The sequence below is a fragment of the Paramormyrops kingsleyae genome, chromosome 17 (genome assembly GCF_048594095.1).
Source record: "Paramormyrops kingsleyae isolate MSU_618 chromosome 17, PKINGS_0.4, whole genome shotgun sequence".
NCBI lineage: Eukaryota > Metazoa > Chordata > Actinopteri > Osteoglossiformes > Mormyridae > Paramormyrops > Paramormyrops kingsleyae.
The window spans coordinates 12,981,197-13,003,389 of record NC_132813.1 but is presented as its reverse complement, the minus strand read 5'-3'; the positions used below and the strand labels follow the sequence as shown (position 1 = coordinate 13,003,389).

General features: G+C 49.8%; 1 protein-coding gene across 2 annotated transcripts; it reads left to right on the top strand.

Moving 5' to 3' along the window:
* The first annotated feature begins 1,655 nt into the window (after positions 1-1,655).
* On the top strand, positions 1,656-22,191 carry yap1 (Yes1 associated transcriptional regulator). 2 transcript variants are annotated; one of them, XM_023807146.2, is made up of 8 exons: positions 1,660-2,348; positions 3,412-3,647; positions 12,606-12,721; positions 13,722-13,835; positions 16,117-16,280; positions 17,216-17,346; positions 19,660-19,772; positions 19,872-22,191. In XM_023807146.2, the coding sequence occupies exons 1-8, from the start codon at positions 2,148-2,150 to the stop codon at positions 20,108-20,110; spliced, it is 1,314 nt and encodes a 437-aa protein (XP_023662914.1). In that variant the 5' UTR covers positions 1,660-2,147; the 3' UTR covers positions 20,111-22,191. The 2 variants fall into 2 exon arrangements, with proteins under 2 accessions (XP_023662915.1, XP_023662914.1); XM_023807147.2 differs by lacking the exon at positions 13,722-13,835 and having other exon boundaries at positions 1,656-2,348.
* The last annotated feature ends 2 nt before the right edge of the window (positions 22,192-22,193 follow it).

Here is a 22,193-nt window from a genome sequence, read left to right as displayed (position 1 = left end):
CACCTGGCTGAGAACACACCAGGAGAACAGGTTCTCAGTACAGCCTCGTCAGCAGCACCTTCCTTTGTCTTCATTCATATCTGAAACTCGTTTAATAGGCTCCCTGCGATGTGCACAATCGATTGATAAGCACAGAGAATCACAATTAATGCGTCAATACCCCTACCTCTGTTGACATCACGATGGCATGAAATTTAGAATGAAGAATTTTCTTTATGTGGATTAAAGATATACAAATGTCCTCATTTCATACTAAATTAAATGCAGATTACACTTCCTGTGTTTATGACTGCGAAAATACCCCGATATGCTTGCGATGCACAGCCAGTTGCGACTGATAATGGTGACGTGAGCTTGAAAGGACCCTGGCAAGCATTCTGAAGGCCTTAAGCTGCTTTATAACTGAGGGCCTTTAGGGCAGCACACAGCATTAATCTGAATTAAATATTTGTGCCTCTAGTGCAAAGACTCCCAGCTCATCATACTGTCTGCCAGAAATATCAGACACTCACTATACTAACTCTGATTTCCCAGATGGAGGGTTTTTGCGAAATCCCAGAGGCAGGTGAGAACTAGATATAGTAGGAACATGAAAGATAATGTACGCTAACCAACTTACTCACGCAATATATAGGCCTACCTATGCATGCACTAACAGCCTAGTAATGTTCACTGTCTAAAACTACCACTGGAGTGTGTTTGGGTTATCAGCGATGGTTCCTCTGTGTGGTTTTGTGTAGTTTTAAGAAGCAGTGGTTTTGTAGTAGGCGTGTCTGGGTGGGTCTTCCTCCGTGGGCTTTACATTTTACCAGGGTGGCCTGCTATGTGTCACGATATAATTAAAGCACTTAAAAATATTTCATTGCGATGACGAATGAATGAGGGTTGCCACGTTTTAGGATTTAGCTGGAAAGGACAGATACAGAGAGAGAGAGAGTGTGTGTGTGAGTGTGTGTGTGTGTGTGTGTGTGAGAGAGAGAGAGAGAGAGAGAAAGAAAGAAAGAGAGAAAGTGAAACGGGTTTAAGGGGCTGATGTACAGCCTCTAGCCTACATCCAGAAAGGCTGGTTCTTCACAAAATGATTTTTCAATAGAAGGAAGAGCGGAATTTACATAACAATTATGGGAACCTGCATGGGAGTAATTTTCAGAAGCGCCATAATGAAGAAACAACGTTTTGTCTTCAGTGTTTATGAGTTCATTAGAATCTGGGACATCAAATCCAAAGTGTAAACCATATGTTTATTTACCCCGTAATTTATATAACATAAAGTAAACAATATTTTATTCATTTGAATATATCGAATTGTACACCTTTATTTCATATAAATAGGCAATGCACATAATATAATCTCTTTATAATTATATAGGCCTAAAGAGAGAGAGCACATTTTAAAGTCATCCGATGGTTGCAGTAAAATTAAGGTAAAGCTGAAATCAAAAGAGATTAGCATAAGGACGCCTGCCAACAGTAAACAGCGAGTGGGAGGTCAGTCGGCTTGTGTGACATGTTGCTCACGTTGACAACGTCCCTGCAATAGGAAAGTAACAAAAAAAAGAAAAACACGCACACAAAAGCAATGATATGACTTTAACGGGCCCCCACCCCCCCCCTCCTCCAAACTCCTCCTTTCTCTGAGTCAAGGATCACATGAGTAATAAAGTTTGGTGTCCCAGTCAAAGTTGAGGACGAAGTTACCCAGGCGGAGCGCGGCTCGGTGCGGGGCGCTGTGATTTGCAATGTGCGCTGCGGTGATTTTTCCCGGCTGAGGAGCTCTGTCTGCCCCCAAAAGCTAAAGTACTGAATGATAAAAATAATAAAAGCTCGCATACAGCTTGCAGTGTTTGTTTCTTCACTGGGGGAGAAGTTTCAGATTAACCGAGAGGGGGACATACTATACGCCGGGGCCGGACCGTAGCCTGGGCAGAGACGCTCCACCAAACTTTTAATCACTTTTCTCCAGGATCCCGGACCAGGAGGAGCCCCTTAGGAGAAATATCTCACGTCTTGGCGTCGCCATAAACTTTTTCATTGATTTAGTCCAATAGCTGGGGCCCCTCCGAAGTTTTTTTTTTGCTTGTTTTTCGGAACTTTTTCCCAGGTTGGTTCTAGTTATTTGTAAGCTTACTTGCGTCCCCCGTGTAAGTATGGATCCGAGCCAGCACAACCCTCCGGCGGGCCACCAGATCGTGCACGTCCGAGGCGACTCCGAGACGGACCTGGAGGCGCTTTTTAACGCCGTGATGAACCCGAAAAACGCCGTGGTGCCGCAGTCGGTGCCCATGAGGATGAGGAAACTCCCCGACTCCTTCTTCAAGCCTCCCGAGCCCAAGTCGCACTCCAGACAGGTACGATCGTTTCAGCCACCCTGCGTCTTCTTCCTTAAAGTCATAAAAAGCCGCTCCGCGTTTGCATATCTGGGAACATTGTGCTTTTCCATGGAAAGTGTAAGGAGAATTTCTAGACGCCACAGGAAACGCCGAAGGAGGGGGGGGGGGGCAGTGTTGGGAGTAACTTTTCCTGGGCTGAGGAGGCTCATGGACTCCGTGGGGAGCAGAGGGGGTAGGATTGGGGCAGGAAGCCCATCGGCTGCTGTCCGTCACGTCGAGCAGATCGCGGGGCTCCGTGCTCCTTCAGCCCTGTTATTTGCGGTAAAGGTCACGGGCTTGTATGTGTAAAAAGCTCGCCAAACGCCGTGTAAGGCTGCCTGCCTGTTGCTTTACATACATCCTTCCATTTCTGCCGAGGTTTTCCTAACACTAAAACCTAAAGATACCCCGTCCTGGGATATTGTGGGACGCCCCTTTGGCTGCAGCAGACCATGCTGGCCCTGGAAGCTGCAGGAATGGCCGGAGACGGCAGAGTCCGCGCTGGTTCGCGTTCACAAGCTGGGGCGCTTTTCGGTGTTTGCTTTGCAAATACACCTTCCTTACTGGCGCGCGGCCAGTTAAAACAGGAGCATTGGCACTGTTGGTTGGGTACGGTTTGTGAATAAAGTCTGGCCACCAGGGTTCTGTCGGAGGTGTGACCAAAACAGATTTTGTAGTGGAACAGGATCTTCCTCGTCGGTGATTTAAAGTAAATGCTGGGGTTTCCCCGTGGTGCCTGTTTTTTAAGGATCAGAGTGGGATTGCCTTGCCCTCAAGTGGCAGCCAGTCATGTTATCAGGTAACCTGTAGTCGTGTCAGTTGTGCAGTAGTACTACTGAGTTTTTTGGTTATTTTTTTTTTTTGAGTGCAGTTTCATTATTAAATGCAAACCTGGGCTCTCCTTTTGAAGGGTTAATGTTTGTTTATTGCTCTGGATGAAAGCATGACTGTGTGTTAAATGCTGGTAACAGACCTCTGCGTCACCCCTCTCCCCTTCCCCCGGCGTCTGCCCCCCTTCTCCTCCTCCTCCTCCTCCCTCCAGGCAAGTACAGATGCAGGCACTGCTGGCTCGCTCACTCCCCAGCATGTCAGGGCTCACTCCTCACCGGCCTCCCTCCAGCTCGGCACGGTCTCTCCCAGCTCATTGGCCGGTCTGGCACCGCCGGGGGCCTCTCCGCAGCACCTCCGCCAATCGTCCTTCGAGATCCCCGATGACGTGCCCCTCCCCCCAGGCTGGGAGATGGCCAAGACCTCCTCCGGACAGAGATACTTCCTCAAGTAAGCACCGGCCCCGCTCCTCTCAGCTCCGCCGCTCTCCCAGGCAGCGCTGCTCAGGTCCGATTCTCCACGTGCCTCCCTTCTGTGCGGTGGTTCCCCAACATGAAAATCAGTCACTCGCTGTGTTTTCAAGGGCAAAATTCGTCCTCCCTGTCAGTCAGAATAAGTACCTGAAGTGCCATATGTAATTTGTATCTGTAAAAGTGCGTTGGACTAATTGCCCCGATGATGTAACATTAGTCGTTACTGGGAAATACTGCTGCTTGTCCATATTTAAAATGGCTGCTTCCTGTAAGGCCAGTCTGTGCAGAGACACTCTTTGAAGGGCTGCTGGCAGCTTGCTGTTTAATCTCTGCAGGCCCGGGATACCTGTGAGCTGCTGTTTAGCTAGTTGCCCCCTTGAGGCTCCTGGAGATGCACTGTAGTGTCTGAAGGCACTGAGTGAGGGCTGAACAATCTGCTTTATTTACCAATTTATTTATTCAGTCTGGAACTGACGTCCTGCTGTGCAAATCCAGCGCAAACGGAGAACCCGACCAGAAGAGTTCTCCTGCTAACTGGATTACACTAAAACCAGTATTTTTATTGCCAGTCTCTGATCTGCTACTTTTGCCATCCCATCTGCTGCACAGACCCGAGTTGTTGGTTTCAGAAGGGATCGCTCCTTTCCGTCAAGTTCCTTTGCTTACGTCTGTGGGAATAAATAAGTAGGTGGCACTGAGAGGTCTCTTGCATCGTTTTGGGTTCCGCCGCTTGGACTGGAACGTGGCAGACATACTGGAAATATTCATGCTTTGCATTTATAGACAGGCTGCAGCTAAGAACCTTGTTTGTTCAGATGTTACTGAAGTTATTTAATGTAAGTTCTTAAGATATCCTCTGACTTCCATTAGCCAGCTGAAATCATTGTTCTGTGATTTCTGGGCAGCCCCCCCCCCCCAAAACCCCCACCTCTATCACTCTGAGACACACACAGAGACAGCAGGTTGGTGTGCTTGGTGTCTTAATCTTGGGCTCAGGTTTCGGCCCAAACAATGGTCTTCTGTATGGAGCTGGAGGCTGTCGTGAACATTAGCGTCTGGAAAACTCATCTGTCCACTGGATGAGCAATCGGCTGCTCTCCTGCTCGCTGCGGCTTCAAAATCAGCTCGGGAGATAGCCTTGGAGGTGGGCGGAGTGCTGAAATGGGACTCTGTCATGGTGCCGTGCAGTGAGACGGCCTGCCGGGAAGGAATGACTTCACCATAGACCAACTCAAGCTTCCTGATGAATCCTATTCGTACCCCTTTTGTCTGATGTTATTTTTAGGTTTCTTAGTGGGCGCCTGCTGGAATATCAGCAGGACGGATAAATTTGACCGTCCTCGTTTGTTGTTAACCGCGCGGCTACGCAAACGCCGTTTGTTTACCGAAACGGAAAAGTTCTGGAGCAGTCAGGACTTGTGGCAGGAAGCGAGACGTCTGCAGGAGTTACTACGTCACTCGGTAGTTCTGGCTGCTGCTCCAGAAAACACAATGTTCTCCTCAGAGAGGCGGGGAAGTAAAGCCGGCCTGTTCTGAAATCGGTGATTCTCCCACCAATTTGGGCCGCCAGTCTGCAATTGGATGAAGATAGATATGATTACCCTTGCAAAAAAAAACCCCGAAACACAGATGTGTTTGAAACGCAACATCTGCAGAACATCTGTTGCTTTCAGGGGTTGGCCCTGCTGAATTGGGAGGGTGGGGGAGGGGCGAGGGTGGAGTAAACAAACCCGAGCTCGGCCGCTGAGAAGACCACCGCAAACGTTTGCAGCCTCTGCAGCTGTGTGCAGTTCTGCATAATGAGGCGGCTTAACCTTGGAAGCTCCACATGCAAGATCTTAGCAGAAGATTTTGAAGTTAAATCAAACCAAATTAAATTCCTGCAGTTAAGTAAAAAATGGAGGGGAACAAAGTGCAGGTCTTGTTGCGATCAGTCTCATCTTCCAGTCTTCCCTTTGGCTATGGATTCTTGGGTGGGGTTGCCTTCAGTAAGCAGTGTAGCCCAGGCATACCCCAGCTCTCCTGTTTGGGTTTCCTTTCCTGTGCCTTGCTTGAGTAGCGTTTGATCTTTGCCTGCTCTGCCTTAAGTGGTCGAATGCACAGACCAGGGTGGGGAGTCCATGCGTTGCCCTGTAGCCAGTTCCCTCCCCCTTTGCTCTTTGTTTGTGGAGGGGGGGGGTGTTTCTCTTTCTTCTTGCTGACCTGAGTCATGCCTGTGGTCAACTTTCCCACAGGGTACCCTTCTCATTCATCAACAGCTTCCTGATTCTTTGTTTGCGATGCTAGATGACTTCCTCTGTGTTCTTGGGCTGAATTAGACTTGCTTGTGCCGTCGCGATATCCTGGGTGTTTATTCTCATCTTACAGCTTCTGCTCCATCGACCAAACTACATTTCCATGGCCTGCCAGTTAATCTTAACTCTGCTGATTATAGTCGTCTACCTGCGTATCCTGGACACACACTAGGGACAAGTTCGGGGTGCTGCTTAGCGTAGTTGCATGACCCCTAAGCATTTTAAGACGAGAGACCTGGTATTGTTGCTCCCAGGTTTGCTGTCCTTTAGACTGGTTCGCTGCTGAAATGTCTTGAAACATCCATATGGCCGAGGTACCATCGACAGCATCCACTAAGAGACCAAATGGGGAGCGACATTGCCACTGCTTTTGCGTGGTTCATAAGCACTCAGGCAGTCTTAGTGGGCTAAGGTCAAACTGCCCTGCGAATGTAGTAGAGTTGGTGCTAGTTCGAGGTGTCCCTGAGACCACCCACGCCCTTCCTGGAAGTTCACCAAGCAATGGTGGTGGTTATGTGGACTTTGACGGCTTCTCCAGAAGGAGGGGGAGGGTCCTTGCAGACACTGTCCTGCAGTCCTGAGTAACTGTTTGCCCACATTTAGGGGCTGGTTTTGTAACATGGGCGCTGTAGGACTATATGAGGCACTGCTTTGGGTTTGCATGTGTTGGTTAAACATTTGTGTGTGTGTGTGTGTGTGTGTGTGTGTGTGTGTGTGCAGCCTTTGCTCAGACAAGCCTCTTCCTGTTGAAATCCCGCCTGTCGGCTTGGTACACTCAGAGAGTAGGGCAAGGCACGACCTTCTGTTTACTGAAGTATGGATGCAGAAGCTGCGCTCAATGCCCCTACTGTCGTCAATGAGCTCTACTGTGCACTGCAGTGTTCAGTCCGTGCATTTTGCTGTGTTTATGCTTGTATTACAGTATTATTTGGGGATTTGGAAGGATATCGGGCTTTTGGTAACAATTTTTGGGCCAGTTGGTGGTAGTTAATGTATTTCTCTATTTTGTGCATCTTAAAGCTGTTTTGCTCAAGAATAGAGAATGATTTGGGCTTTTATATATGTTTGCTTCCTGATAAATGGAGACTTGTATTCCCTAGTTAAAGGAGCCTGCAAAGTGTCTGTGTGTTACTGAAGCATCCAAACTCCTGACTTTGTAATCTGCCTTTCTGACCTTGCACTGGTTCTACATTTTTATTTTTAAAAATATTTTTATGAGCCAGTTGCAAAGCAGCTAATGTTGTGCCTAATAATAAAAAAAAACAAAAACTATGGAACTTTGTGCCTGGATGCTGTCTAGGATTACGAAATAGCAGGACATCCACCCAGAAAAGCACTGAGGCGAATCGGGGCCTCGGCCCGCTGCAGACAGACGCTGAATATGATGTTTTGTCAGGAAACCTGGCTGATGTGAGTTTTCCTCCAAAGAGAAACTTAAATCCACAATGGGGTCAAAAAGACCCGGCTAATAATCTCCCTTGATGATGTCCTGCTGACGGAGCAGATTTCGTTTATCTCGGGCCCAGTGTGGACGTGGTGCCGACTTTGCATCCCTGCACCAGAATTCCAGCCCAAAATCTGACCCTTATTTCAGGGCTCGTTATTTGGTGCTGTGGGGTTTATCTGTGTGGTTAGAGCATTTGAAAATAACCGAGTGTGTTACGATAATCACTATCTTGGACTGATCGTCGTATTGGCAGGAAATCGGTAATGTGGCCTGGGTCCACTGTCGATGGCAGGCCAGTGGTTTTTTGCTATTCATAAAAGTAAATATACTTTAAAAATCCAAGTTCTTTACTGGGAAAACTGCCCCTTATGAAGCATAGCTTCGGATGGTCTGGTTGGGTAAGGAACCCATTCCTGGTCCCTCTTTGCCTATATGATAGCTACTTCCACCCTGAGCATTGCTGACAGCTCTGAGGGCGTTCTCACACTTGGTCTGGTTGCCCAAGCACGATTGCCCCCCTCCCTACTCCCCAGCTGGCCCGCGCTCACATTGCGCTTAACCATCCTGGCCCGAGCACACTTTCGTCATCACTGTGTGAGTTTTCTGTCTTGAAGATGTAGGAAGGAAAGTGCTATCGCACGGCAGGATGGAATTCATGATTATTGTCAAGTTTGCCTTATTTGGAGTCATTTTGGGTACAATGACACGCACAGATTTATCATGTACACAATGTAGTGATTTTTATTTATCTTTATTTATAAATTTTTTATGCTGCACGTAAAAAGTATAAAGTAGTCTCATGTTTTACCGAATATCTGAGTTTAGCAGTTGACTAGTGTATACTGGTACTGGAAAGGCACTCTGGTTGCACATTTTTGAAAGCTGTTCGATATTACATTTCTTTAGTACTGGTACTATTTACACTTACAGACATCGCTAACGCTAATAACGCTAACCATAAAATCAGAACCGTGGACTCGTGCATGAACCACTGCCGAAACTGTGATACCCTATGTCAATTGCATGTATCATGCTGTATAGAACACAAAAATGTCAGCTAATTAAATATGATCTTCCTAGCTTGAAGTATAGAGTAATATAGCAAAATGTTATAGCTATCAGGCTACGTTAGCATCACCGAACTAGCATCTGTACCTGCAGGTTATTATGCTACGCTGTGTTTTAAGCAGATAGATAATCAAACATAATGCACTGCAGAGGATGTTTTTTTTTTAAAAAAAAAGTTTATTAAGCAGATGAACAGAAGAAGGCAGAAGAAATTACTCAATCTGTACAGCCTATTGGATCTGTTCCTTCCAGTTTCATTTCAGGTGTAATGTGCATGTGTGTGTCCGTCCCATCATTATTGTCATGTCTGTGTTCCGTATACAGGCATGGTTAGCGATGGCTAGTGGGTTCGACTAGTATGAGTACGTCCTAAGACGCAGTTTTCCTGCCCTGTATCCAGTTGGGAGGCTGCTGCTAAAGACTCATAGGCGGACACCTGCTATCGCCGTGTGGCTCAGCAGGCTAAACCCCTCTTCCTTGATCGGAAGGTCGCTGGTTTAAACCCTGGCCTTGGCAGTCACATGTCCATGGGCCCTAGAGCAAGGCCCTTAACCCCCATCTCTAGGGATGCTGCACGCTAGCTGACCCTGCGCTGTCACCCCCAAGGTATAAAGAGCAAGATGGGGTCTGCAATGAGAAGAATTCCAATGTACCTTAACTCGTGTAGATAGCTACTAAAAGATAATTTCATTTAATTAAATTAAAGTCGATGGTGTTTCTCTTCAGGTAACTCGGAGATAGACCCATTTGTGTGTGTGTGTGTGTGTGTGTGTGTGTGTGTGTGTGTGTCAATGGTCCTGATTATCCAAGCTGGTTGATGAATGACTGAATGTGGTAGCTTATTTACCAGCCCTGGGAATTAACCTTCTCTCCCTGTGCCGGACCTTCACAGTAGGGTTCCAGAGGGTAGCCTGAGGGTTATAATGTCACTGTAAAAAGTGACACACCAGCTGGACTCTTGCCATGCCTCTCAAAGAGCCTTTATGAATGTTTCTCAGCCACGCGTCAGTAGAAACATCATCCTGGAGGTGCAGTGATGTTGATATTGGGGCATGTTGGTATGGTAGAGCTTGATCAAGTTAAACAAGATTAATTTGATCAATGTTGTTTTCTTGGGACACCAAACCGTCTGGGTTTGCCTCTTAAAAACCCTTAAAGACCTCCATGATGATGACACAACTTGGGGAGGCGCTTGGTGGAGGTGGTGTGGGAGTGGCTGCGATTTTTCCCACGCCCTGGCGGGATGGGTGGAGGAGGGAGGGGTTACTTCACTAATGAGATGTAAATGTGGGATCACAGGGATGCTCCGTAATCCCCGCAGTGCTTCGGATGGCTTGAGTGCCGTCGGTGCTTTTCATTTGTTGGATGGTAACTCTACGTGGCCAATCGGGTTGGAGCCACGTTAGTACCCAGTTTGAGCTTCTCGTAGGTTTGCCACTACTCCATTGACTAAACTGTTTAACTTGGTTAAACACTTAAGAATGCTGTCTGGACGTTGATGGGTTAACCCAACTGACCCAAAACATGATGGTACAGTTAGTAGTAGTAGACCTCATGCATGACCCAGATGAGGTCACTGAGTTTCTTTAGTGGTTGGACATGATGTTGGTTGTTGCATTAACCCGCCGTCCTCGCCCCGATGTCACGTGGCGCCGGTGGTGGTTTGGAAGGCGGAGGAGCAGCGGGGGGTCCTCCGTGCCAATAACGCAGCCAGCTCCGTGTTGTGGAATTCCCCCCTGCTCCGTGCGTGACGTCATCGCGCCGGCGCACGACCAACATCACGCAGGCTTTCAGCTCTGCCTCCGTCACACATCCGAGTCGGTATTTTTAACATCCTGTGCTGCATGTTTGGACAGAGCCTTCCTTCGGATTCGTTCTGGCATTTTCCATGGAAAAAAAAAAAAACCTCCACAGGCAAAAGAGTCATGGCCCCCGTGGCAGTGAACAGAGGGTCGTCCCCTCCCACCGACTGAGTCTGGTGTTGTGATATGCCTGTGATGTCAGTGTTTATCACTGTGGAATGGGGGAGTTGCCCCCCCCCCCAGCTGACTGTTTGCTGTGAATGCTGGTGTTAGGGTGCCGAACTGAAAATAAGTTGTAGAAGTCAGTCATGTTGGAAACTAAGCTAAGATTTCCTCGCTCTGCGTCTTGCGCCCCATCAAAGGTAGTGTCCCTGTGTCCTCCCCCCCCCCCCCCCCAGCCAGTCTGTCCCTGTCCCCGATCCTCTCGTGCGTGTCAGTTTCCAGGCTGGAGTGTGGGGGGGTTGGGTCTGAAACCGGATCAGAGCAGCTCTACTGACCAGCAGTGTTCGGAGGGATTGCTTCCGTTCTGGGTGTCTGTGTGGGCCCCCCCTCCTTTATTTTTTGTTATATTGTCGTCCTCCCTCCCTCCCTCCCTCCCCCCTCTCTAAGGGGCCCCTCTCTCGCCCGGGCTGGTCTCTTCTCCCCCACCTCCTTCCCCTGAGCTCCTGCTGGTATTGGGGGGTGGGGCAGATCTTGGCTGCTCCTTTGATCAGTAAAGCAGAGAGGGGGGGGTGGTGGGTGGGGGATTGAAAATGGGGGTCTTTGTGTGAGTAGAAGTGCTGACTCAGGGCTCTGCCGCGATGGAGGGCAGGCAGGCCGGCCTCACCGCAGTCGCCGTGTCCGTTTGCTCCCCGCCTGCTTGCCGCATGCGCTCTCGCCGCTTGCTCCTTTGCACCAAAACAATCAGATTCCGCTCCTCTGCCTGCGTGTGTTTGCTGTTGCGCTGTAACCTGATCCGCGTCATGGCCCGTGGCTCGCATGCCGGGTGGGGGCCCGGCGGAGACTGTCCTCGGTTTCCCGGGGCCCGGCTGGTCCCCCGAGCTCTCCGGGGCCCCTGTATGCACGTATTGCTTCCTTGAGGTGTTAAAGTGCCACTTGTGTAGTGGCCTCTTGTTCCAGCTCAGTCTGAGTCTTTGTCTGTGTGGCGCCAGCCTGTTAAAGACCCCGACTCTCCTCTGTGTTCAGGAGGTTTCCCGGCAAACGGGCCCCCTGCCCCTAGCCTGGGACTGACCCTCCTTCAATAGAGCGCCTTCCTCTCCTGCCTTTAAGTCGCTGAATCAAGTCCTGAAAATCGGCAGCGCTAATTACCAGCCCCCCCATCCGCCCAGCCCCCACGGCACCCTGGTCTGTTCCTCCTCTTCCTCCCTTTTTTTAAAAATTTTTTATAAAAAAAAAAAAAAAGGCTAGGCAGATTCCCCTCTAAGCACACACACCCAAACACAGAAATTGCACCGTTGTCGGCCCGCCTATTTAAGGTCCTGGACCAGTTGCGAAACCGTTAACCAAAGATATGACTGACTGGAAATCCAAAAGGGTGTGTTTGTGTAACGCAGACTATTAGCCAGCCATTCTGCAGTCTCTCTCTCAAGCTAAAAACGTGACTGATTGCTTCCCACCAAGTGTAACAAATTACAGGGGGTGCTGGGTGCTTTGGAGGGTGGGAGTGGATGGAATAGGCTGCAGAACCACAGAAAATGCAAATGCAGAAGGTGTAACGGGGGGTGACTCAGGGCTTGCTCAGCGGAGGGGCGGCGGGGGGTGCTGACCGTGTGTGGTCTGTGGCAGCACTGATGAGAAGGCTGTCCTCATGGTCATAAACAGAGCTCCTTCTGGATTCCATCATTTGTATTTTGCCTGCGAATTAAGAGCAAAGTTAATTCACAGCGAAAGTTTCAAATGTGTCTCTCCGGGCCGTTTCAGGGGGTCTGCAGGCTGCAGTCGTGAGATTATTGAAAAAAGACTCCTGGTGTTTTACTTCTATATTTAGCCATGCAGGCAAAACAGTTTAAGTGCCATAAATCAGTATTTTGGAAACTTGACTGGACGACGGCGGATATTCAGTCTTCTGTCGTCCCACTTAGAGTTCTTTCCAAACGGCATTCTGTATGCGTGCCAGGAACATCTCAGCTCCTCAAACTCGGGAACCTTGGGAGTTTAGGGACACGTGGGGAGGTTGGGTGGGAGAGGTTTGGTCAGAGACTCAACCGCCAACCTCAAGTATTTAAGTTAAAGCTGATGCTTGTTGCCTTAAAATTGAGTATTGTTTGTCTTTCCCTGACACTTTGATTATCTGACCGCCGTTGACATTGTATTCTTCTCTGCAGCCATATTGACCAGTCCACCACCTGGCAGGACCCGCGCAAGGCCATGATGCAGATGAACCAGACCTCTCCCAACAGCCCTGTGTCTGTACAGCAGAACATCATGTCCTCCAGCTCTGGTAAGGGCTGCTTGCATCTCCGCTTACTTTCTTCAGCAGTTGAGCCCTTGCTGTGGGCTCTGCTCTGACGTCGCCCTTGGATCTGGGCACATTCGAACGTTGAAGCACTCTGTGTCCTGCACTATTGTCTTCGGGTTTAGAAGGTCCATACTTTCCTGGCTTGCTCTTGCACTTGCAAGCGACATCTTGCTTTAAGTGTCACATTTCACCTGATTAGAGTCGCGCTATATAGGGCTTTAGAAGAATTCTCAAGGTGTTTGTGAGATGTTCTTTTACAGAAGAGCTTAGACCTTAGGCTTTAAGAGCAGCCCCACCGTGTAGCTGTTGTGCTTTTTAAGGGGGTCTTCATGTAGACCGAAGGCATCTTGACAGCTTTGTTTCCCATAACCAGCACCTTGACCCGGTCCATTTTTCAGTGACTTGTGGTGATAATTGATCTGAAACAGCTAATGGGCCTTGCTTGACAGAATGGCTAACAGCTAACTTTGTCCTTGGTGAGTTAGAGCGCCACACAGTGTCTGTTTTTGGTTAATGGTCGCTGTGTGCACGGTGTTTGGGAAGACACGTCAAGGTGGCCGCCCCAAGCGGGCCTCCGCTTTTCAAAGCTAGTGGCCTCTCAATTGTTCTCGGATCTTTCTTCTCGTCTGGATTAGACTGAGGTCATTCTGCGTCATGTTTCCATGGCTGCCGTCTGCCAGGGCGATGTGTGACCGCTTGTGCAGGGCAGCGCTGCTCAGCACCAGCGACCGTACGGTCAATTTGTGGTCGGTCACATTGTCGGTGGTGGTTATCGAGTGTCGGTCAGGCCAGGCCGGGTCAGGCTAGTTCAGGACCTGCTCCACACCAAGATGGCAATTTTTAGGGACACCTTTTTGGCAAGTGAAATCACCAATTTGCTGGATGATTCTTGATCTCCCAGTACTTACCGTAATGGGGCTGATTTTGTAGATTTTCACTGCCTTTGTTTAGTCTGTGAAGATTCATCGTGCCGTCTGCTCAGGTACCCTTCCTGAAGGCTGGGAGCAGGCCGTCACCCCAGAGGGAGAGATTTACTACATTAATCACAAGAACAAGACCACCTCATGGCTGGACCCCCGACTCGACTCACGCTACAGTAAGCGCCGTCCTGTCCCTAGTTACCTGTGACCCTGTAAATCAATTCCTCCTTAATCCTGCTTTTCGTCCGTGTTAAGAGCAAATGGATCAGTCTCCAGTGCTGCATTCTAAAGTTATGTGGGTGTTAGGATATGCAAGTTACCTGAAAGCAGTAATCAACTCTTTAAAAATTAGTTGCAGAAAAGTTCATTAGGTTGTTTTAGCAGAGTGGCTTTGAACAGCATGTGCCGTACAGATGTTTGCACAGTTACGTCACAGTCTGCTGCCTCTGCTGCACAGGCGGGATAGCGTGTGTCTCTCTGCACCTATGTGGGACTGAGTGGTGCGGGGTGTTGGGAATGGAGTTGGTGGTTGGGTACGCCCTCCTGATTGGTCCTTGCCTGGCTCATGGTGAGTCAGCCCGAGCTGAGAGCCCCTAGGTGTTCAGGCTGTTGTGGAAGCATCGTGGAGCCTGGCTGTCGCTGGAGCCCTGACTCACCGCTCTTAAGGGCTCATTTCTGTGTGTACGGGCCGCCTTTGAAGCCTTGTGGTTTGCCGGCTCTCTTGGGCCGGGCGAGCGGACAGACTGCTGTTTCACTCCACCGCTTTTGTCCGAGTGCGTGGCGATGGTACCTCTTACTTGTGGCTGTTGTACCTTCAGGCAGGATCTGTTTGGGTCCAGTGTTGGTTTCACAATTTTTTTTCTCGGTGTGGCTCTTGGTTCAGAGCGCCGGTAAGTGGAGTCAAAGGATTTCCTAAAACTCTTGGTGCTTCGTATTGCTCCGAAACAGAAAGGTGATTGTAGGTTTCGTATTGTACCACCTACACCGTTATTTAACCCCAACCCAACCCCCCCATGAGCCTGTCCCTGCTTGTCAGGCTGTGCTGAGGCTCAGTCCTCTGCCTGGGCTCTGTGTGGAAAAGAGGCAGAGCGCCTTTAACGGAGGTCTGTCAGCGTCTGAACCCCCCCTCCCCCCGTGAGGCCCACCGCAGGGAGAGTCCCACTCTGCTGCCGATTCAGACGGGCTTGAACCCTTGCCAGCGCCCACCCCCTCCCTCCCCTCTCCGTGGTCCGGCTCTTAATCTGTTCCAGACCTTTTCAGTGAAAAAGCCTCAGTGTGTGTGTGGGGGGTGGGGGGTTGGGGGGGGGGGGGGGGGGCAGGGAGAGGGAATGTGAAAGAGGAAGAAAGAGAAAGGGATGAAAAGAAAAGGCAGATGGAAAAAGCATGCCGCTTTCCCCCTGAGGAGTGAAGGAGCGGTGGGTCGGCCACGGCGCGGCTCCCGCTCCTCGCCCGGCTCCCGCTCCCGCTCCTGCTCCTCGCCCGGCTCCCTCGGTGGCAGCCATCTTGCTCCTGAGCCGGCGGAGCTCCCACTCTGTCATGAGGTGAAGGCCTCGCCGTCGCCTAAATTTAAAAATCACTGGGAGATGTAATTTCAGCCCCCGCCGCTGTGAGGGCGTGTGGGGGCGCTTGCCGTGGGCCGGCAAGGCCACTGGGTTTACAGAGAGCCAGGTGAATATTCCCCCCCCCAGCGGCTGTGCTGTCGTCGTCCCCCACCCCCCCCTTTTGGAGACAAAAGGCAGATAGCAGTTGGCTGCCCCTTATCTTCCTTGGCCTTCGGCACCACCTCTGTCTCTCCACCCCCCCTGTGGGCTGTTCCCGGGGGGTGGGGGTGGCTCTCAGTTCACTGTTAGGCTGCCGGTGTGGTCGGTCGGCTCAGGCCCAGCACTATGACTCCCTCCCCGCCCCAGTCTGAAGCTGGACTTCACCCACAATCCTCTGCACCACCAGCCACCCTGAGAAAACTGCTCACATAATGAAACCTTGGGCCGAGCTGTGAGGGGAGATGGCTGGGGTGTGGTAACCTGATCCCCCCAGCAGGGGGCGGTGGCCTGGGTGAAGCCCCCACCACTCCCAGTACTGCCTCAGGCCGGTTCCCATTCATGCCGGAGATGGTGTAAGAGGGCGGGGAGAGGGGCAGCGGCGGGGGGTGGAACAGCCAGACATGCATGTTTGTAGGCTGTTAGCTGTGCCTGAGGCCTCCCTGATTCTCTTTTCTCTCCACAAGTGCCGCCTTATCTTCTAAAAAAAAAATACATTTAAATGCCTGCAGTAGCAGGGGTGCTTGCTGGCTTGCGCCTCCTTCAGGTTTGTCTGTGTCGGTGTCATGAGCTAAAGGGCTAAAGACCAGAGCGCCCTCTGCTGGACACCGTCAGAGGAGGAAGCGCGCCTCCGTCACCGGCCGCAGTCACGTCTCCTGCTCTGCTGCCCCGCACCCTAAACCTCTCCCTCAACCCCCAGGCCTGAACCAGCAGCGGATGAGCCAGAGCGCCCCCGGCAAGCCTCCCCAGGCCGTGCCGGCCAGTCCCCAGGGCGGCGGCAGCCAGCTGAGGCTCCAGCAGCTGCAGATGGAGAAGGAGCGGCTGCGGCTGAAGCAGCAGGAGCTTCTCCGCCAGAGGCCCCAGGTAAGGGTTGGGCCCCTCAGGGCCTCGCGGGGCCCGCCCCTGCTGCTTTCCCCTGATTTCCTCCGTGTGAAGATAATCGTAATTGGGTCAATGGCTGCCGGACAGGCTGTACCCAGGGATGGATTAGAGACGCGTCAAATCTGCATGATTACCCTGCCTGGTGACATGAGACCCGAGTGATCTGTCGGTTTTTTTAAGAATTATCGGAACTGCGATCGTAACCGAGGCTGGACCGTGGCGTGTGTTTGATCAGACGGGTGGAAGCGCTGCTTCGCAACCCAGCGACGTCTGGTTTGTGCAGGAAGCCAAATTGCTTTACAAAGGCACGTCTTCAGAGCCCATAGTTGTCTTCTCTCATCTAATAACATACTATCCAGTGTCCATTTATCAAATTTCTGGAATAGCAGCACCTTGTCCTGTATGTCCAGTGATGGCAGGGCTCTGCTCTGGACCTCTGTCGTGGAAACGCCGTCTGTAACCGCTTTAGAGTGAGTGCCTTGTGATGTAATGCGCAGGATGTCAGCCAGAGGGCGCTCCGCCAGCTGTGCCCATAAAATACCGCCTGCCGTTTACGGGGCTGCTGTGAAGCATAGGAGGTAACGGTGCTGATCTCCACCAGTGACTGCTTTTATGCACCATCTGCACGTCTTGCTTTCAATTTATAATCCTCGAGGAGAAACCTTGATCATACCCTTAGCTGGAAGCAAATCAGAGGGAACCTGACATTTTAAGAGGTTGTTTTTGGCAGTGTGATTGGTTCCTGGTGGGAGTCGGCCTGATATCAGGCTCGGTGTGGTATGCTACCCCTGGTCTTTGGGGGAGGGGGTATAGGTGATGTAAGCTGCCTGCATCGTCCCTGCATACCCTCACCACTAGGGGGAGCCCTCAGTCAGCCTCGTTCCGCTCTGAAGGTTTAGTATGACTCTGGGTTTCAGGAACTGACTCTGCGTACGCAGCTGCCGAGCAGCCTGGAGCAGGAAGGGGGCACCCAAAGCAGCATCTCTCCCAGCATGGCTCAGGATGGCAGGACCATGACGACCAACAGCTCTGATCCCTTCCTGAATAGGTGAGCAGGGCAGTGCCGTGTTGGGGGGGGGGGGGGGGGGGGGGGTGTCTCTCAGAGGTGCGTTTGTCTAAAAGGGGTCGTTTCACCTGTAATGTTGCTGAGTGGGTAACGAACTCAGCTGAAATCCCACATTGTTATGCTTCTGGTGTGACGCATGGAACAACGTGCATAGCTAACACTGTAGCATAATTTATGAATCCTTGTTCAGTCCCCCAAAACAGTTTTCATGGACTTTTCTTTAAATGGAGGTCTTATTGTGGCCAAAATGGAAACTGTAGAGTAGATGGGGTTTAACCACACATGACCTGACCTGCGCTCTGTCGCCCTCTGCTGGCAGTCTAGACAAGAGGGGAAACATAAAAACTGGGGCTGTGTCCTTCCGGGCTGTGATGTGGGCCCATTGGGGCAGAAGGGGTGACAAGGGCATGACTGAAAAGTGATGGGCAGTTGATGGGAGGAACTGCAGTTTTTAACCGGAGTGTTTAAGGTAGGGCTGCGTGATACTGCAACGATATTACAGTGGTACATCGGTCCTCGAACTTAATCCGTTCCGGACCGAATCCTAGTTCTGATCAAGTTTTTCCCATAAGAAATAATGGAAAACCAATGAATTGGTTCCCGATCCGCCAGAATTACAGCAAAATTTTTTTTTTTTTTTTTTAGCATTTAAACCGGGGGTGGCCAATCTTATTCGCAAAGGGCCGGTGTGTATGCTGGTTTTTCGGATAAGCTGTAGGTCAGCTGTTCAAACCCAGGTGTGAGGACTCTTCAGCCAATCAGTCCTCAGTCCTGTTATTGGGTGCATTCGACTTGCTTACAGCGCTGGGTTACAGCAACGCATTCTGATCCTGACGCAATGCATTACGGTTAGATGCATTGCGACCTCTCATCCGGCTGCACAAACTGGAACCGCCTCCGTGACGACACACCTTTGCCCTTATTGGCTGAAGTGTTTAGTTACACGCATGATGTTTGTATCCCAGGCAGTTCCGATGCGTAATCTATTTCTCCCGAATATCACGTAAAGCAGTGAGAACTGGTTTTCAGTTAATTTACCTGGTAAAATTAAGTTTAAATAAATGACATAAATGCTATAATAGTACACGTAAGGTAGTGGTTTATTTATTGTTAGTTACTGTAATGTTGCGCTGCTTTATTTTGTTAATCGTCCAGTCTGTGAAGAAGGCATTCAAGTAAGAATTGCATTGTAGTATTACTCATTTCCTTGCGCGTACAATTTATATTCGGTCAGCGTTCACGGTTCGACTTTTGATATTCAGATGGAGTTCTAGGTCAAACTGGTTTGTTCGACTTTCAAGAAATTCGAGTTCTAGTGAGTTTGAGAACCGAGGTACCACTGTATATCGCACATGCATAATAATCACCATTTGCCCGGGCACCAGCTTTTTGGTACTATGCTAACGTTTATTTACGCACACAATTTAGTAAGCAGGTTAGTAGTATGGCTTAAGTATTAATGAGATTTTGTGACGCTGAAAAGTAATCACTGTGAATTTGGCATATCCTTATGTTTAATTAACTTTATTTACATTCGGTTAGCGGAGCACATCACAGTCCTAGTTTGGTATACTGTGGCTTGGTATACTGTGGCTTGGTATGGTTTGGTATACTTCAGTGCTTCAGCTCGGCTCGCCATCCTGTGGCTTAACAAGGTGAAAAGCCGGCGTGGTAGTAGTTTTTGCAATTTAAAGTCTGACATGTTAATTAAATGTAAGGATATGCAGAATTTATACTGATTACTAACTTCTGGGTGTCATAAAATACCTCATTAATATTGTAGCCGCACTACTAATCTGCTTAACAAATTGTGGATGTAAATAAATGTTCATATAGTACCAGAAAGCTGGTGTCCAGCCAAATGTTTCGCCTGTCACCTGAAGCCCTGGTGATTTATTGCACACCCGCGATTTAATATCGACGTGGTATCGCCCAGCCCTAATATAAGGCCATGCAGAATCCCTAGAGACTAAGCTAACTAGCAGGGGATGCTAACCTTCCCATTCTCCATAGAAATGCCTGGAGAAAAGTCCCCTCCCTTGTGTTAAAGGTGTGCTGTCCTGCAGGGGGGGGGGGGGGGGTTAGTGGTATCAATTTGCAAGCCCCCTTTAGTGCCGTGGGCCTTGTGTTCAATGCTCTGCATTGCATTGTGGGAAAGTATGTAGTATGCCTCCCATTTAACAGCTCACCCTGACGTTCTGCTTGTGTGCTCCCGGCCATTCTGGTCTGGATTGGTCTAGTAATCATGCATTAATGTGAGCTTCACCCCCCACCCCCCCCCCCCCCCCCCCTCAGCGGCACCTACCACTCGCGGGACGAGAGCACAGACAGCGGCCTCAGCATGAGCAGCTACAGCGTGCCCCGCACCCCCGATGACTTCCTCAACAGCGTGGACGAGATGGACACTGGTATAGTGTGGACTCTGTACCCCCCCCCGATTATGCTTATATTGGTAACGTCAGGGGCAAAGTCATATTAATGCCCTGTTCTGTGTTGGTGGCCCCCAGGGGACGCCCTAGGTCCTGCTTCCATGGCAACACAGCCTAGCCGCTTCCCCGACTACCTGGACACCATTCCGGGCACCAACGTGGACCTGGGCACGCTGGAGGGTGAGAGCATGGCTGTGGAGGGCGAAGAGCTGATGCCCAGCCTGCAGGAGGCCCTCAGCTCCGACATCCTTAACGACATGGAATCCGTGCTTGCGGCCACCAAAATCGACAAGGAGAGCTTCCTGACGTGGTTGTAGAGGGGTGTGGCCTGGCCCTGCCCCCAACCCTGCCCTGCCAAGAGTCTGCCATCTATGAACTGCTGCCAATTTCAGCCTGCGATACCTGGCATCCAGTTTTTTTTTTTATTTTTTTATTTTTGAAACTTTTTAACCCTGCGTGTGGGTGAAGAGATGAGACGGAGTGGTCGGTCGTGCGTGGTCTTACTACGCAACCGGCTGTTGACGTATTTTTATGCTTGACCCGAGAGTTGACGCTGTTTCGAGCTCCCCAGGTCCCTGTTTCGAGGCCCCCTCGAGTTGTTACCCAGAAGGAGCAGTGCTGAACTTCTGGTGGGGACTGTGGTCAGACTGCTGCCGGTCACCGCGATGACACGCAAGACGTGGCGAAACGCAGAGAACTCTTCTCCTCCATAGCTTGTTATTCACTCCTGTTTTCTGTAGTGTGTTTTTAATGAGCCTGAGTAACCAAAAGTGAGCTTGACTTTGTACTGGCTTGGAATGCTGCCCTCTGCTGGCGAAACCAGTCAGTGCTGCTGCCTGGCTGTGCTCACAAGTAAATACTCCTGAGTCCTACTGAGAGGGACGTGCAGGCCGTGCGTGCAGTTACGCAAAATGGAATGTTTCGTCGAACAAAATCAGCTTAACTCTTGTACCCACACATTTTAATCTCAAATATGTTTTTAATGTTTTATGTATTAATGGGGATTTGGGTTTTTTTGTTCTTCATATTTCAGTCTTATTTAAGCCTGATATGTTAGTATATATTTTTTTTGTAATCCCCCTCCCCATTCTGACTTGCCTCCCGTTTACACCATACAGTCTTCTTGGACGTCGCAATCACTTCTTTCTGTTGCCAAGGCACTTTGTTTCCTGTAAGGCTGTCATGTCCCAGGAACCCAGCGGTGGTGACCCCCCCCCCCACATTCGCACGCTGCCAGTGCCCACTTCAGCAATCCCACGTTCACGGGACCGTGACGGAAGCTGCCGGTACACATTTCAGCTGGTCAGATGGTCGTTTTCGAGGGAGAGGATGGACTTCCTGCAATCATAGCTGAACAGTGGGACCCTTTTTCGTGAGGGGTAAAGCATTTCCGGCGAGCTTTGAACCTGTCACAGCTTCCAAAGAGTGTTATCCTGTGTCCTGTCCCTGTTAAGGCCGGGCCAGTAGGTTACAGAAGGATCTGGGTGTGAATCGCACTGTGTTATTCAGCAAGTTCATGAAATGTCTCTGTAAATATCCCTTTACATTTAAAGGTAGATTTTTTATTTTTTAAAGAAATTAGGAATAGGATGAACTAGGGCCAGGACCTCATGCTATAGAGTATTCATTGATGAGATGGTGTTTGTTTTTTGGTGTATTTGAGGATGTGTTTGTGCTGTCTGGATGGGATAAGCTTGTGGATATGTTCATTTTTATGACTAGATGTCTGAGGAGAGATATTCCTGCAAGTGTTTTAATGCCGATGTTTGGTTTGGAGACAGGAAGCGTGCAATCGAACATGCTATCACTTTTCTAGAGCGATCGAACACTACATTTTTGCTTTGAGTGACAGTCCCAGCGCCTGTTAATCCTCGTGATGAGCGACACGCGCGGCCGCCGTGTGCCAGTGATGCCTTTCCGGGTGCGTGCGGCCGCATCGAGCCAGAACGGGACTCGCTGCAGTCTGCCTGCCTCATGCCGACGCCATCTTTTCTCCTTTCAGAAGGTCTGCGATGTGAGTGGAGGCAGTAAGGCAGGTTGAAGGTAAACAATGCAAGTTCATCTTTTCTAAGCCAGTAGTACAACAGTGCCCACTTTGCACACCTCTGCAGACCTAATTGCTGTTTTATCTTTTTTTTTTTCTTCCTTAGTATAGTAGTGTGTTATTGTCAGACTATATAGTAAAAGGCATACTATTCCTATGTAGTGATAGTACTAATCACACAATTTAATGGTTTGGTATTGAGCTATTTCTAAATGCACAAGAAAAAGTTATATCTAGTAACAATGATCTGTTCATCGTAGATGTATGTGCATGTGTATGAACCATGATTTGTTACATTTCTTTATATTCTTTTTTTTTTAATTGCTCTGGAATAAAGTATATACTTTGTGGTAACT